The sequence below is a fragment of the Dendrobium catenatum genome, unplaced genomic scaffold (genome assembly GCF_001605985.2).
Source record: "Dendrobium catenatum unplaced genomic scaffold, ASM160598v2 fragScaff_scaffold_1639, whole genome shotgun sequence".
NCBI classification, from domain to species: domain Eukaryota; kingdom Viridiplantae; phylum Streptophyta; class Magnoliopsida; order Asparagales; family Orchidaceae; genus Dendrobium; species Dendrobium catenatum.
In genome coordinates this window covers 1442927-1461020 of record NW_021320101.1, presented here as the reverse complement: position 1 = coordinate 1461020, position 18094 = coordinate 1442927, and the positions used below count along the sequence as shown (strand labels likewise).

The 18094-nt window shown below is 35.7% G+C and overlaps 1 protein-coding gene across 1 annotated transcript in view; it reads left to right on the top strand.

The window, feature by feature from the left end:
- Positions 1–11176: 11176 nt before the first annotated feature.
- The window catches only part of LOC110110675, a 52170-nt gene continuing 45252 nt past the window's right edge, over positions 11177–18094 (top strand). The window contains exons 1-4 of the mRNA XM_020842268.2: positions 11177–11601; positions 11713–11887; positions 13914–14213; positions 14422–14511. Of these exons, the coding sequence (XP_020697927.1) occupies positions 11411–11601; positions 11713–11887; positions 13914–14213; positions 14422–14511 (756 nt within the window). The 5' untranslated portion in view covers positions 11177–11410. The remainder of the gene's footprint in view (positions 11602–11712; positions 11888–13913; positions 14214–14421; positions 14512–18094) is intronic.

Sequence of the window (18094 nt, the reverse complement as noted above, 5' to 3'; positions counted from 1 at the left end):
GAATAGGGAAAGTGATTTATGGGGGGATCGGGTGTGTTACGTTGGGTCGGCGGAGAAGTGAGATAGCGGTATAATAGTACAATAACTGCGAGCTGCGTAGAGATCCAAGAGATGTGTAGAACGGTGATCCGCAGGGTCAAGTTACCCTTACTTTCGTTTTTGGCTTGGCAAAATTGCCGCCCGTGAGGTTCAGATATGTTTTCCAATCGCTGTGTGGGGCCCACCTTCCCAGCCTGGCTTCGCCGTGAGGTGTTGATGCTCCAGGCTCCGCGCGCGTGCCACGTCTACCGCGACCGACTGCCATGTAGCTTGTGTGCCCTAAAATTTTCATCGCATTTTGTTGAAATTTATTTACCTTCAGGGACGGCCGTATCTGCCTACAAATTATTGTAATATTATACTGGAAAAAAAATTTAATATTTATTGTGGGGCCCACCTTCCCAGCCTGGCTTCGCCGTGAGGTGTTGATGCTCCAGGCTCCGCGCGCGTGCCACGTCTACCGCGACCGACTGCCATGTAGCTTGTGTGCCCTAAAATTTTCATCGCATTTTGTTGAAATTTATTTACCTTCAGGGACGGCCGTATCTGCCTAAAAATTATTGTAATATTATACTGAAAAAAAAGTTTAATATTTATTTTTTAAGTGTTGAAAGTATATTGCATTACCCGCTTATGTTTAGTTTGGTTGATGGACGAGTACGATTGGGAACCTCTCAATCTGTGTTCTATTCCTCTTGAGCAGCAACGCCTCTTAAGTGGGCCCAATTAAGTGTGGGTCAGAAGGATTCTGGGGAGGGTGTCTTTTCCGGGTCAGCCGAGAATTAGTCATGCCGCCAAGCGCCCTTTCGAAGGTGGTAGCGAGTGAATACCCTATTCTCAAAAAGAAAAAATTGCATTTGAAATATTAGTGCTTTTCATTTAATTGGCATTAATCCTAAAATATTATTTATATTATTTTTTATAATTAGATTTAAAATCATTTGATATTGACACTTATAGTTGAATCATACATCTTGATAAGATAAACCCAACATTTAAGTTGATCTAATTCAAATTCAAATAAAATTAAATCAAATACTTGAAATATAATTTTTGACACACTAATTGAATGACCAAATTACATGTGAATCTTACATACTTATAGTCAAATGGAGTGATTCAACGAGACAAATTCAACAAGTCTAATATCACTTGATTTATTAGATCATTAAAACAAATAAATACAAAATAAATAGGTTATAATTAAAATATTTGATACAAATCATTCAATTGAGTGCTATGAAATTTTGTCTAAGATTATTAAAATATAGACCTTTAAATTACTAAGAAGAGCCCTCTAATTAATCTCCACATGAAAAGGACATGCATGAACTTAAGTCTAGAGAAAGCTTGGAGATATGAAGAACTCTAGAGAGCTAATTAATATTTGACATCGACGATCACCATCTTCCATTGTCACTCGATCTTCATAATCCATTTCCTATCATTTGACTGTCATCATCGTCCAATTGTCATCCTTTGATCACAGTTATTTAAAAATCATTATTTGAATGACATCATTCATCTACCATCATCCTCCCTCCACTATTATTCACACGATATGTGTTGCGATCACAAGATATTAAGTAAGTGCTTTTAATTTCAATATCCCGACTTGTCCAATTATGAAGAAGAACGGACTTTTGTAACTTTAAATTTTCATCATATTATTTCAACAAAACTATGCCTCATGTTTTTGTATTTTATAGTTTCTCAAGTAAAAACTTTGATAACTTCTACATCCTTATATTTTATTTTTTCGTGTCTATAAATGTTCTGTAAAAGTTAGAACATTAAACTCTCTTTATTATTATTAATATTTCAACACATAACAAGTTTGCATCATAGCATACACAAATGGGCATAATCTAGTTAAATTGAGGGTGGACAGTCACCCACCCTAAATTTAAAAAATCACTTTTAGAATTTTGCGCCCGCCACTTGTTTTTGTCTCCCATATTATTTTTTCATCTATTTTTTTATTACAAAATATATAAGTAAATATAATTATTTTAATTTATTATCACACAAAATATGACAATAATAATAATAATTTGACAAAAAAGTCATTTTTTTAAATAATATTTTGTATGCTTAGTCAAGTTTGGCATTGATCATATTTAATAAAAAAGTTAAAATTAAGAGGGACATGAGGAAGAAAGGCTCTAAGAAAATAATGATATAAAAATATCAAGAAATAAATTTAATTAGAAGTAATGTTTATATAAATAATTTATTATATTTATTTAAATAAATTTTTAAAAATAATATATTTTTTATAACATTTCAAATATTTTAAGATCATTTTTATTAACATATATTTTAGTTGGAACAGGACAATAACACAACCGAAACGCCGCTGGAAACTTGTCTCTTCGTTTAACTCTCATACTCTACGGCTTCAAATTATTATTTATATAATATTTCCTTTATATTATGCTAGTGTTTCAATGAGTTTGAATTAAATAAGATCATTGTTTAATTATAAATATATTTGAATAAAATATGAAAGCCTGATAATGACTTGACATAAAACATCTTGAATTTAAAATTCTTAATTTTAATGGAGGTTGATTTTTTCTCAAATATTGAATTATTTTGTTGTGAGCTCGCAGATTCGTGATGATAGTATAAGAGATTTTTTTCATCTTAGGGATTCACTAATATATATCTAGCATGCTAACAGAAGATTTCAGAGAGCTAGGAGACACCGCAAATTATTTACATAAAAAAATCATAAAAGAGAAAACCATAGGGCCTTTCCAAGTGAATGGATTATACAATATTTGAGTAAGTTACAAAGATTTACCTGTATCTTAACTTGAGGACGGTGAAATTACAATAGTATGGGGAATCAGACGAAGTTCTTATGGATGCTTGGTAGTCTGAATGACCATGGTTGAGCTAAAGGGGTTGAAAGGATCGTAATCTAGTGACAATAATTTGAGGATTGAGATATGCAAGCCACTGGGGTCACAAGTCTGGTGACAAAGGCTGGGTAAAGGTCTAATTGAGTTTGGACGACGGCGACGACCAAGTGGAAGTTCAACAACGATGGCAGAGGGCTGACGGAGGTCGGTGATGAAGGGCAAGCCACGGTTGGCGGCGGGGCGGAGGTCTGACGGCGACCGGTGGCCTGGTGGAGGACTATCGACAGTCGGAGGCCTAGGGGTGGTCCGGTGTTATGGACGCCCGGGTGGAGGTCTGTCGGCGTTTGGATGCTTGGTTGAGGTTTGATGGAGGTTTGCGACATAGTAAAGGTGAGGCAATCGGGATGAGGTCCAGCAACAGCCGATTTTTGGGCAGAGCTCTTAGGTACTTGATAAGATCCTCTTCATAAAGGGAGTGAGTATATTTATAGATTTTGAGAGTAAGGCAAATTTAGAATGTCATCGGTCAACCCATATTGATTCCCTCGATTATAGAGCATTCATTCGGCATTTAATTGATGTCAGAATGAAGTGATATTTAACTCGTTGGATTCTTCTTGTTAAGCTGCTTGATTCGGCTATAAGCATGTTATATTTGAATATTATTTATTCATCCAACTAATGCTCTAATGTTTTCAAATATGCTTTAAGCCATTGATTTAAGCCCATTTGGGCTCGGATTTGACATATTTCGATGTTGTTGGGTTTATCTTGTTGAGACCTTCAATTTTACTATAAGTTTGCTAAGATTGGATTTCGAGGATCATGAATTTAATTATGAAATATTTCAACTTAAATATACCTCGAGATTCGTTCATAATCAGGGTGATTTTTTGTGACATATCAATTTTAAATCGAGTCATCATGATCAATGCCATTTGTGTTTGTTTCCCAATTAAAACTACTAGTAATATATCTTCGACTGCAATTGTCCACATGGGGCTCAATCGTCATTGCTTGTAGTATCCAAAAGTTCACGTCACAAATCGTTGCATATAGTTGATCACCGCCATTGTCGTCAACCACCTTAGCCCAACAATGGTTCCAATTGCACTATTAGAAAACTAAACATTTGCATCTACAATGTACTAAATCACATAACTCAAATTTATTTTTATTATAATATTCTTATTTTAATTTACATTCATTTTATCTTATATTTCATTTTCATTAAATCAAATAATCTCTAAAATGATGTTTAGGCTATGTTTGGGACAACTTTTTTAACGTTTGTAAAATTTTTGTAGATAAAATAATTTTGTAAAGTTGTTATTGAATGCAACTTTTTAGTACAAAAAATTTTAAAAACAAGAAAATGCAATGGCCAAATAAAAATCGTGGTTATATTCTAAAAAACAAAATAATAAAAAAGCTGTCTCAAACGAAGCCTTATGTCTTGTTTGGGACTGCTTATTTACTGCTTTGTTTTATACAAAGTTATTAAACAATTGTTTGGAGGCAGAACAAAACTATGAAATATTTTGCAGCCCATTACTGCTTCTCACAACCTATGAATATCTCTCGTGTCCATAGCTGTCTACTGTTTCGAACATATAAAACAATGTTAATGCCCCCAATTTGTGCGTAAGCATCTGTGTTGTTTCGAACGGTGGAAAGAAAAACTATATGTGAATATTGATTGCATGCATGTTTATATATTTGGCTCTTTTAAACTTCATATTATATCTTTTTATTCTATAAAATGAATTTTACTTTGTAGGTTGTGCCAAATATAAAAAAAAAAAGATATTGTGACATTAATTTCGAACTTGAACATAAGCTTGATTTGATATTTACGGGTGTTGTTGCTACTTGTGTTCATGCTTGGACTCCCAACCAAGGGTTTGAACATTAAAATGTTAGTGTAAATTCTTAACAAGTTGATATTGCTGGTGACTCTTTCAAATATCATTCACAAAATTTTAATAGCATTAGTGAGTGTAGCCAGTTGAAACGTCTATCCTTTACAACTTCAATTGCTAGTAGGAAAAAAAAATTGGATATGCATTTCTATGAAGTCAAATTACACATTTTGTCAATTCATGCACAAACATCAGCTCAGGAACTAATGCATCATAGTTGATAGTTGAGGCACCATTACTTTATAATATCATTAAAGTTCTTGATCAAACGACATAAACATTTAGAAGACATGCAACTTTACTTATTGTCCACAAATCTTCTTGAGGATCCAATTAAGATTGATTTTTTATGGCAATTTGTCCTGATCGAAGAGATCATTATCTCCATCACTATTACAAAAAACATGAAACAAGAGCATCATAGTTTCATAGATTGCTATAGTTAGTAACTTTGTAGTGTATTTCTATTAGTACAAATACATATGATCTCTTTTTCTAAATAGACATGTTGATTATTTATTTGTATAAGAGACAAATTAGAATATTTACTATAGAATATTGCTTCCTCTTTTATATTAAGATAAATAAAGTTTGGGAATCAATTATGCAGTTTGAACATATGATCTTTGTAGTATATGCTTCTTGAGAGGAAGGAGCTCTTCTGATAGGAAGTAATTGAGTTAGCAAGTAACCCCAAGGGTAATACTTGAGTTCGCAAGCAAATCTAACAAGATTGGGTGAAAAACAGTGAAGAAATCTGATGTTTACAGCAGTCAAATAACAAATAAAAATAGATTTTCTTAGGAAAACAGGAAAACTGAGAGAAATAATGAGGAAATCCACTAATAGGTGATCATAGAAAACAACAAACAATATAAGTTTCTTCAATTCAAGAGGAAAGAAACAGCTCTCCAAATCTCTAGCCAATCTTATAGCCCAAGAAAACAAACTTTAGATCTCAAATTGCTTTTCAAATTCAAGATAACCCTCATCCTAGCCAAAAGGATCATACTTAAAGCACAATACAAATATTTAATGCTGAATCCCTAAACAGCCCTCCACATTTGAATTCCCCCCACCAAACCCAAGCTCCCATCAATGCATGCATTAATGCTTGGGCCCCACCCAAGTGTGAGCCCTCCCTTCCCATTTCAACCCCCTTAGGGCCCGCCTCTTATAGCAAATCAGTCTAATTAGAACCGGTTCAGGTTGGGCCCTAACATCTTCCTCTTGAGCTTCTTGAGAGAGGAGGAGAGAGACGAAAAGGGAGAGGGAGAGAGAATTGAAATCAAAATTCTATTGTTTAATTTGTTTTCTATTACAATCAAGCTTTATTTAAAGACTTCTAATGAAAGCATAAGAAGCTGCACAAGAAACAAAACAAGAAATACAAAAGGCTACAAAATAATCTAACTAAAAGAAAGAACAAATTTTGAACCAATCACAACATATATATATGTTGGGTTCTGCTATTGTGAATTGCATCTCCTTTTGTGCTGAAACAAATAATTTGAGAAATTGAAAATTTATTTTATTTTACTTGTTTATGAACTGTAATTTTAGGTATTTTTCTACTTTTAATTTTGATTCTTGATAACGATTACTATGATGTTCAATGGTAGAATGTATTATGCATTGTTACAGGAGATTGAAGTATTTGATTACTTGTGAATATAAATGACAGAATTCTTGATATGTGGTGATACGTTGCTCAAGATAAATGTTGTGATTGGTAACAAGTTTCATGCATACCAATTCAAGAATTAATGAATGGATTGGTTCCAGGAATATGTTGATCGTTAAACATGCAGTATGGCGTAGGATGGAAGAGAATTGTTCGAAATATGCATATGTTAACTTTGAAGCTATTTTCTTTAATTGATCATTGTTGTATGGCAGTTTCCTGTAAGGTTTTCAGAATTCTTTACGTTGTCTAATTCAGTAACTAAAGCAACTCATAAAACAAAAGAAACCAATTCATATGGTTATGTAGTAAAGAAATTTAACAGAGATGAAAAAAAAAAGAGGGAGAGCTAAGATATGATGGTTATGTAACTCTATTGCTTCTATTTATAGCCTTTGAAAGCTCTCAGACAATCCGCCTCACATTCTAATCTGCGATTTGTTATTCTGTGTGGAGTCCGGAGGGCGTCCGGAGACCAATAAAAATGCACCACGTCACCCCATTGCTCGGCACCCACGCTTAACAGGGCGGAAGAACCGTCTGGTGTCCGCACAAAATAATAGCTCCTAAACTGCATCCCTATACTATGCATTTGATGTTAGAAAAGATTGATTAAACAAGCTAAACAAGAAACCAATAAACATGCTTTACTTATTGAAGTCTAGAATCAGAGTAAACAAATTACAATTCATTATATACTATTAAAAAATAATAGGTAGACTTCAAGAACTACATTTGATAGCTAATCAAAGCATTAACATAAATAAGAAGAGAATATGACGCTTCAAATCATTAATAATGTATCCTTTAAATTATTTTGCAGCTTTGTTCGGACTAACCTATGCTTAAAAACCTTTAAATCTCTTGAAAATTGTAGGATCCTCAATCACCATAAACTATATAATTGAATTTATTTGATTAGTTATGTGACATTTAGTGCTTTCATGCCTAGACCTGGAAGAGAGGAAAAAAAGTAAATTTCTATCTAACAAGTTTATCTACTAATTGTAATCAAATCAGTTGTCAAAGACAGAAGTATAGTTTTCCATATTAGAATTTAAGTATATTTTGAATGATTGAATGTGGGCATGTATTTGTCTATTAATACCATTATTGTTACTGTTATCTATATGCGAGAATGGAATGTAATGGAAATACAAGTGAGACATATGATTTTGCAAAACTAAAAAAAAAAAAATTTCTGCTTTATGTTTTATAAATGAGTACTATGAAATATACATTTGCAAGTCACTGTGCATGACCTCAACATATAAAAGAGACAAATTGATTGGAGAGCTACTACAAGGTCATCCAACTAGGTTTCATAATATATTTCGTATTTCTCAATTATTTTTAATTGATATTATATATGGCTTTAGAAAGTATTCATGGTCTACATTGATCATCAATGACAACAACTAGAGAAGTACTTGCAATCTCCTTATATATTTTATTACTTAATGAATCAATAAGGTCAACATGTGAGTAATTTTAACACTCAATAGAGACTATTAGTAGATACTTCTCTATTAGATTGGAGACTTTATTCAACAAATAATGAGGCACAAGATGATGAAGGGGCTAAGGAGATGATACAACTACATAAGAAAATAACACCTACATTTGTTAATGAGATGAATTAGAAACCATCTTTCTACACAAACTTCTCTAAGGACATTGTTCATATGTCTTACAAGTTTAGAGTGATATTTAATTACATCCTTGTTTTCCTTTTTTTACTTGTTGTACGAACATCCTAGCTTTCATATTATTTGATTGCTATAGAGATGCTTTTTATCAAGGATCCATATTTTGACTTTTTATTTTGTATTTTTGTTGTGCAAAGATTGACAATTTTTAGTAGTTTTGAATAAGATTTACTTGTTACTCCTTAGCTCTTTCGTTGTTATCATGTTGATCTTTGATATTTCATCAGCATCTTATGTACTGCAAATGCTTTACAGAGCCATGCAAGTTTCTATTGATATTATTAAAAATTGCCCATCATCATGTAATTTACATTCCAAAACTGTCTTTTTATCACTAGTTGATTAATGTTCTGCATCTATTTTTTTTTTAACACTTTTATTAAGTAATGCATTTTAAAAAGGCCTTCCTTCCAAATTGAAAGTACCCTTTTATTGATTCTCTGCATAGCTTTTTAATATGTTTCTTATATGAGGTTCTATTGCCGATCTTTCTCCTTCTAAAAATTCCTTTTATGTTAACAAGAAATAATTATTATATCGTCCAACTTTCTTGGCTTAAGGCTCCTGTTGAAGCAGAGGTTATACAGCATCTGAAAAGAATATATCTATATATATCTATATATATATATCCAATTGTTTGGCTCACAAAATATGCTCATAGCTTTGGTTATGAAATGACTATCTATTTAAAAATAAGAAACTATGCATTTCATATCTGCTTATATTTTGAGCAATATAGAATTAAACTTATATAAAAATAACCAATGCATCCAAAGCAAAAATTTTATGATAGGAGTCACGAGGAATAGTTTTGGGAGGACCTTTTGATTGATAAAGTGGATACTTTGCTAGTTTTGAGACTCACAATTATTTTTGAGTATTCTAATATTTCCTCTCTTCTCTCTTTTTATGTTCTCGCTCTCTCTCTCCATTTTCTCAAAGGTTTCTTGGTTATCACTTTCCGTCTTGATCTACTAGTAAGGTCGAGTATCATATAGATAATTTTGAATATAATACTTCTTAAACTTATCTTTCTTCCTTTCTCAAATTCTTGTGCATGATAATAAAGTTTTGATTTAATTTGGGATGATTCTGAATACAATAGAATTGTCAATAGAATTGTTGCATCCTGGAATATTCGTGACAATAGAGAAGTATAAAGTTTAAAATCTTAGCGTTGTACGAAGATCTTACACACAAACAAATGAAAGAGAGAGTGTGATATTTAAAGAGATACCAATATTTTTATGTGGAAAATTTTGAAAAGGAAAAAAAAAAAAAAAAAACCACGGGCCTAGCCAAGTTTAAATGAACACACTAGTATTTGTAGTTTATTACAAATGAGTCCCTTCATTGGAGGGAAGACATTGGCTTAATGTAACAAATATAAATCATATAGAGTGAGATACATGGTGGAAATAGGGAAAATCAGTGTTGACGTGTTTGTTTGGTTGGAAGGATCATAGTCGGTGGGCGACGGAGGTCGGAAAGAACATTGTTTGACGACGGAGGTCAGAAGGACCGTTGTCTGGTGATGGAGGTTGGAAGTACCGTAGTCAGTGGGCGTCGGAGGTCGGAAGGACCGTAGTCGAAGGGCGACTGAGGTCATAAAGATCGTTATCTGCGATAGAGGTCAGAAGTATTGTAGTTGGCGGGCGATGGAGGTCGGAAGGACCGTAGTCGGTGGGCGACGGAGGTCGAAATGATCGTTGATGGGTGGAAGTTTGGCATCATGCAGAAATCCAATAACGTGCGAAAGTCCTACATATGGTAGAAAGTCCGACAACGCATATAAGTCCAGCGACGAGTGGAAGTTCGACGTTAGGTAGAAGTACGGCAAAAGTCCTACGATAGGCAGAAGTCCGGCGACGGGTGTGAGTTTGGCGACGAGTAAAAGTGTGACAAAGGATATGAGTCTGATGATGGGTGGAAGTTCGACGTCAAGTAGAAATCCGACGAAAGCTCGACGACAGGCAGAAGTCTGACAAAGGGTGTAAGTTCGATGTCGGGTAGAAGTCCGACGAAAGTCTGGTAAGATATAAGTCAGCGATCGGGTAGAACTGCTTCAATCGACGACTGGGTCGAACTCCGGCGTCAATTGGCAGTCGGGCAGAACTCTAGCGTCGGTCAGCTGCCGGGTGAAAGTCCAATGGTTGTCAAGGAGGAGCCTGGTGGCAAGAGAGCTATTTTTCTTCTCTTCTTGCTTCCTTCTATTCTCTTTTTTGCTTGGACTCCCTTCCTTCTTCACCCTCTAATGAGAAACAAGGGGTTTATTTATAGTTTTCTGCGAGTAGCATGGCTAGTAAATATGAGGAAGATCAAGGATAAATTGAGAGTGGTTTGAATGGATGATCGATGTTGAATCCCTTGATCGTGGACCGTTTATTAGACATTTGAATTCCTTAGTGATATCAAAATTTGACGATTTTGGGCTTGTTGATTTATCTCGTCGAGCCACTTGATTCGACTATAAGCATGTCACGTTTGGAAACCGTTTGATAATCCAAATTATGGTTTGGCCCTTCCAAATATGCTCAGAGTCTTCGATTTTGGCCCATTTGAGCTCGAATTAAGTTGAATTTGGTGTTGTTGAGTTCTATTTCTGAGACGTTCAGTTCGGCTGTAAGTTTATTAAAAACGGAGTTCAAATGATCTCCTATTTTATTTTTGAAGTTTTCAACTTGATCTTGTCTTGAGATTCGTGCCCAATCAAGATAATATTTTGATGATATATCAAGAATTAAATAATATGATACATTTAAATCCATTCAAATAAAAAATATGGGCAAAAATATATGTCAGCAAAATTCCCGCATTTCAATCTAGACCCGCGAACCCAATGACCTGAATGTGCTGTATCTGCCATCGGGGCATACATTCCCCGAACCAACTCATTGTACCCGCCTCCAACCCGCTAATTATGATCCAATCCCCACCCTACGATGAGTCGGCCATGACAATTTGTTCTAAACTACGAGACTCGAGAGTCGTCCACAACGTTACCCGACCAGCGGATTCCCTCGCTCCGGCGTCGGGAGCAATCCACTCGCCTTACTTCTCGCGTCGCACGGCGGACAGTTTGGCTGTTGCTTCGCCGTCGACTGTGGGCACGCCGTTTCATTCTTTTTCCTCCCGTTTATATCTGGTTTAGCTTTTGCCATCTTCCTTGCGTAACGAACAATCAGAATGGGAGAACTCGAGGGCAAGCGCGGAACCTCCTCGAGTGAAAATCGACAGCGCATCTTCTCACGCCTCAAACCTTACTGCATAGAGCTCCTTGAACTCACTCGAAACCCTAGGAAGAACTCGTCCTTCCTCGCCGAGATGGCCGACTTCCTTCGCCGCTCTCCCGCGGCCGGTCTGCAGCCTTGCCTCGAGTTAAGCTCTCCTTTTCGATATTGCTATTTTGTCAGCTGGCTACTGGATTTTTGTTTTTTGATTGTTGATGACACAGACATTTGTTGAACTCTTTTGCATTTTATGTCCAGTTATACTCTGTTCCCTCTCCTGCTTCTGCTGGACGCGGCCGTTCAGTGCAGGTCTGGAAAGAAAGCCAATTCAATTGGCGGTGGTGGTCAAGTGATTAGTGATTCTGTGGCTGAAGACACGTTGAGATGCCTCGAGGTGCTTCTAACGAAGTGCCATTTAGGGTCTGTGAATCAGGTCAGACATCTATATACTTTGCTGCATTTTTTTTCTTGTTTGTTGAGCTTTATTTGGAGGTTGAATTGCCGGAGATCATAGCTATTGTTGAAGATGGCATACAAATCTTCTAGGCTGTCTAATTAACCGGAAACTATGAGCTGGAGCTCTTTAGTTTTGCTAATAGTGGGGCTTTTTTTGGATGATTTGGTACCTGCTAGCCGAAACTGTTAATGAACTTTATTGTAACGGCCTAAATTATATCAGTTTTTTTCTCCTGTTTTGGATGTGTGTCGCTCAAAAGATCATAAGGTAGAGTTTAGATATTGGATTGGTGAATGTAATTGTTTGTAATCTAATGGAATTGGGAGCGACTGAGCGGAAGCAGGGACCGTCAATCGAGTGCAGCCTTCAGTAGGCGATTGAACGAAATATACTCAAGAGAGAGAACAGACAGTATCCAATGCAGTTCTCTTTCTTTAGGGGGGATAGGCTTGTCTAACGTGATCCCTAACCACCAGTCTACCCGAGGAAACTTGTCCCCAGACCATTAGGAAAAGTAGCCTCTACGGTGTTGCCATTGCCACACGTAAGAGTGGTTAAAAAGGGGTCTTTTGTTACTAGAGCGAGCCAAATGAGTGCCACATGGGTGAATAATTGTAGTTGATTTCCCTTCACTTCCATCAATTGATAAGAGAGATTCCTAAGGTGAAACATTGTTGCTGTTTGACTGAGCAAAAGAGCGCAGTGGAGGAACTATTGCCTTCTTATTGCTGAAGTGTGGAGTTGAGAAGGACCATTCAATGAAGTTAGCTACTCAAGAGGAATCGAGGCTATGCAATCACAACTTTTTCTGTGTACATTGAACCCAGAGGGGGTGTTATCTTAACCCATTAAGCATTGCACGTTTCCTTTTATGTTTTGTTTGATGAATCATAGCTTTCTAATTCATGTGTGTGTTTGAGACATGAGAAGCATGGCATGAATATTTTCATCTTCTTTTTGGATGTGCAAATGATCATGAATGGGAATATGTTATGCAGAAGTCTCAGATCAGCCCTTTTTTAATGATACAAACCTAAAAGAAATAAAACTAGTACCACATGATCAAATATGATAAAAAATTAATAAGCACAAGCACGCTAAGACAAGAACGCTTAATTTACGTGGTTTGATCAAGAATGATCTACATGCATGGGATGAGGTGTATAAATTCCACTATCAAAAGTTTGGAGGAGTACAAGTTGGAAGAATAACAAAAAAAGATGGTTTTCCTTCTTAGAAAACTAACATGCCCAAGAAAGAAGCATAATTTTTCTCTCACCAAATTTGCCAGAGCATAAGCTGATAATGCAGGGAACCGTGCACACATAATTATTAAGGGTGAGTGGCGCATGCCATTACACATGTTATTTTAAAAGCGCTCAAAATATAAAAGAATCCTGAATGATTCATTAATAATTTAACAACTCAAGAGATCTTAATGTAAAATTCATCAAGTAGTAGATGCGAAGTTGATCTTATTTAGCTGATTTAATTAATTTGTGACTATTGGGATGAGTGTGTTCTGCTTGGATTGGTGGCTTGATTTGAGTTGTACCTGATTGTTGTGCGAGGCATAATGGACTGGACTGTTAGCCATGATTCAAGAACTCTGCCGTGTTAAGCTTCTCTTCTCCTTGTCACACCCAGGGCTCAGGCCAGCTTCTCTTCTCCTTGTCACTCTCTGGGCTCAAGCAAGCTTATCTGAACGTTTGGTTGTGATGATGATCACTTCAAGTAAATTTAAAATCTATAAGTTGTATATTTTGTTATGATGAGTTTTAGAAGTTCCATCTGTTAATTATCCTATTATGTTGAATCAAGACCTAAAATGCTAAGTTGCTAAGCCTTCAGTTAACTTCAACTATGAGTTTGTCAAAGGTTTGCTAATATCTGTAAGTACAAATGAACATGCTAAGTAATGGCACTGCTTGTTTACGATGAAACATTTTTATCTAATTCTGATTGCTGCCTGTCACTGAGTTTTGAAGCTATGGTATTTCAGATGGTTATGGTGCTAAAAAAATTAACTTCTGGGGCTTTGCTTTCATCATCTGAGGCATGTGAAGAATTTCGTGAAGGAATAATTAAATGCATAAAAGCTATGCTTCTCAGGCTACAGCCTTGCTCCTTTGGATCTTGCTCTTGCAAGGAAATTTTTATTTTTCCCTTGCTGGTCGCCACATTGGAACACTGTTTACCTAAGTCATCTTATTACGAAGAACCAGAAGAATGCTTGCTATCATTTCTTCAATCTAAGGATGCTTCTGCTGCTGTAGGCCACTGGCTATCATTACTACTCCAGGTAAACAAAGCAGGGGCATTCTAAATATATTTTAACTTTGCCTATGCGTGGGAAGTGTTTTAGCATAAGGGTTTGCTATATTTTAAGTTCACAAATATTCCTAATTTTCTTTTTAAGTGCTCAAATCCATCAATTAAACTCAGCCGTAAATATACAGACATGAATTCTGCTTTCTTCTTTTAGTTATGTTTTGATGATATGTGTAAAGGCTGCTGAGGAAGAAGCTGCTAGAGGGCATCGTGGAAGTGCAACTCTTCGGAAAGAGGCTTTTCTTACCCTTCGTGTGCTTGTTGCAAAGGTAAGGGAGAACCAAGTTTATATCTCTCATAGTAGAACTTGAACACACAAAATAACAGAGCATTTCTTACCCTTCATGGGCGATTGTTATTTGATCACTATTTATTATCCTGAATATATATTTTCATCAGCTTCATAAATTTACAGAGATTCATGTTTTGACTGTTGCATCTGGAAGTTATTTTTTTTCGGCTTTCATGATTATTTGCCTATTTTTCAGAAATTTTAAGGCATATTTGTTAGTACCATTGGGTTTTACCATTGGCAACATCTTTATGATCATGGTAGCTTTTAAATCCTAGTCGTCCCTTGACATTTTGATCCCATGGCTAAGATGGGAATCCGTGGGAGGCTCACCTATTAAATCCTAGCCATCCCTTGACATTTTGATCCCACGGCTAAGATGGGAATCCGTGGGAGGCTCACTTGGATCATGCTAATATCATTCCATATTTAGATGGCTGATTTAGGAAGTATTATATTAGAGCAATTATGCATTATTCTGTAACTATTTGTTTCTTTAGTAACATATCTTGTATAGATCTATAAATAGGGACAAGTTTGTTCAATAAAATTAAGCCTTTTCCCTCTCCAATTCTCTGAATTTAACATGGTACAAAGCCTTCATTGTCGTTGCCGGAATTCTAAATTTTTTGTATTGTCATGCCTTCATTGCCGGCATTTCTTTGTTGTTGCTATTTTATATATAACCAATGCAACCTTTATTGCTTCCTTGCTTGATATATAGCTTTCATTGCTGCCCTTTGCACAATGTCTGAAGCAAATTCCTCCCAAATTGACCAAATGGAGGGCTCTATGGTGCACACGAAAGAGGAGATCTCCAAAATATGCAACCTTTTTATCACTTAAATGGGAAGAATTATTTGAAGTGGTCTCAATTTGTGAAGTCCTATTTGAAGGGAAAAGAAAAGATGAATCACCTCTTTGGGATATAATCAAAAGAATAAGATCCTAATTTTTGGACATGGGATGAAGCAGACTCCATGATCATGTCATGGTTGTGAAATTTCATGACTCCAAAAATTAGATATACTTTCATATTCCTATCTACATCAAAAGACATATGAGATGCCGCCAGGCAAACATTCTCAAAAGCTCGTGATGCTGCACAAATCTTCGAAATTAAAGTCAAGGTGGGAAGCACAAAACAAAGAAGTAAGACCGCGACTAAACATGCCCCTCTTCTTGAAAGCTTGTGACAAGAATTTGATCACTATAGATGCATAAAGACTAATTATCAAGAAGATGCAGATATCTTAAAAAGCTTTATTGTGAAAGATAGAGTGTATGACTTTCTTGTAAGATTAAATACAGAGTTTGACCAAATTAGAGTTTAGATCATTGGCAAAGAGGAGACACCCTCACTAAATGAGACCATTTCTCTCAGTCGTATTAAGGAAAGCCGACGAGGCGTAATGGTGGAACCAAAGATTGTTGAAAGTTCAACAATGGTGATAACCAAAGAGGTGTCATGGAAGGAAAGAGGTAAGGATTTCTCAAAACCTCAAGACAAAGACTCCCTTTGGTGTAGTTATTGCAAGAAATCAAGACACAAAGGAGACATGCTGGAAGTTATATGGAAAGCCCCCAAGTAATGAGTGGAATCAAAGCAGTAGACAAAAGGGAACATCACAAGCTAACACTACAACAAGTTATCCCAACAAAAAAATATAGTCCAGTTTCAGAGAGCTCAACAAAGAAGATATTGATAAGCTAAAACAACTCATGGTATCACTTGAAATATCACCTGAATTTTCTTATCTTGCGCGTTCAGATAAATTTTCTATATCCATTGGATTAAGTGCCTCTAGAAATCATTTGAAATGAGTATGGATCATTGACTCAGGAGCCATATATCATATGACACACTCCACTACCCACTTCATCAACTACACTCCTTGCTCGAGTGATAAGAAAATCATCACCACTGATGATTCTCTTACCATAGTAGCAGGCTAAGGAGACATACCCTTATCTCCGTCCCTCACTCTAAAAAAAATATGCTCTACGTATCTCAATTATCCACAAACCTAATCTCTATGCAAAAACTTACCTGTGATCATGATGTCAAGTCCCATTTAATCTTACTTGTTGCTTATTTCAAGACCAGGGATCAGGGAAGAAGATTGGACTTGCTAAGGAGAGAAATGGATTGTACTACCCGGAAGAGCTAAACAAATCCACTATTATCAATAATGGCGATTATATGTTATCCTTATTTAATAAAAAAATCTACTATTTGGCTTTATCATTTTAGATTAGAACATCCATCTTTTGATGTCTTAAAAAATATATACCCAAAACTTTTTTACAAGTTGAAAAATGAATATTTTCATTGTGAAACTTGTGAGTTGGCCAAACATAAACAAGATTATTTTCCAAACAAAATTTAGAGATGCCATAGGCCATTCTACCTTGTTCATAATGATATTTGGGGACCCTAAAAGATTCCTAACATCTTAGGGGCTCGATGGTTTGTCTCATTCATTGATGATTGCACTCGTGTCTCTTGGATCTTTCTCCTCAATAATAGATCTGATGTGAGCACGATCCTTCCCATATTCACACCATGATCCAGAATCAATTCGGGAGAAAAATAAAAAAATTTTGTTCTGACAATGCCAATGATTATTTTAACCAAATTATATCCTCCTACTTTCAAAAGCAAGGTATCATTCATGAGTCTTTCTGTATTCATACCCACAACAAAATAGAGTTGCAGAAAAAAATGACCATCTTCTGGCACTCACCCGTGCACTTCTATTCAACCATAATGCATCCAAATCCTACTGGGGAAGCCATTCTTACTGCCACATATCTCATAAACCGACCACCTTCAACAACCTTGGGATTAAAAACACCAATGGATATTCTATCCTCTTTTTACCCTGAATTTCGAACCCATAATAACCTCACAGCAAGAATTTTCGGGTGCACTACCTATGTTCACATTCACAATCAAAATAGTGGAAAATTAGATCCAAGAGCTCTCAAATATATCTTTGTTGGAAATTCATCCACCCATAAAAGTTACAAGTGTTATCATCCCTCTAACAAGAAAACTCTTCTATCTGTTGACGTTGCTTTTGATGAAAAAAAATCTTATTTCACCATACCTCATCTTCAGGGGGAGATTGAAACCGAGGAATATGAGGAAAGTGAGCTTGCCCCTCTTGACCTTTTAGCTCCACCTCAAACCAATCCACCTAAACCTAAAATCAAAGCCAAGGAAACTGCAAACAAAGCTTTTATGGATAATACAAGGTTTGGGAAAGTGTATTTAAGCTGTACAAATACAAATTATGCTCCAAAGCAGATTCAAGAATATGAACTGTCTCCTGAAATTGAAGTAAATACAAGTTCACAAAAAAATCCTCTCTTAACCCCATAATTAACTTTGTATCATTCCATAACTTCTCACCTTCACACAAAAATTTTATGGTTACACTAAATAATATTCATATTTCTAATGATATTTCTGAAGCCTTATCTGATGAAAATAATAAAAGTGACATGAAAGATGAAATGCGGGCCCTGAAAAAGAACAATACACGAGAGATCAC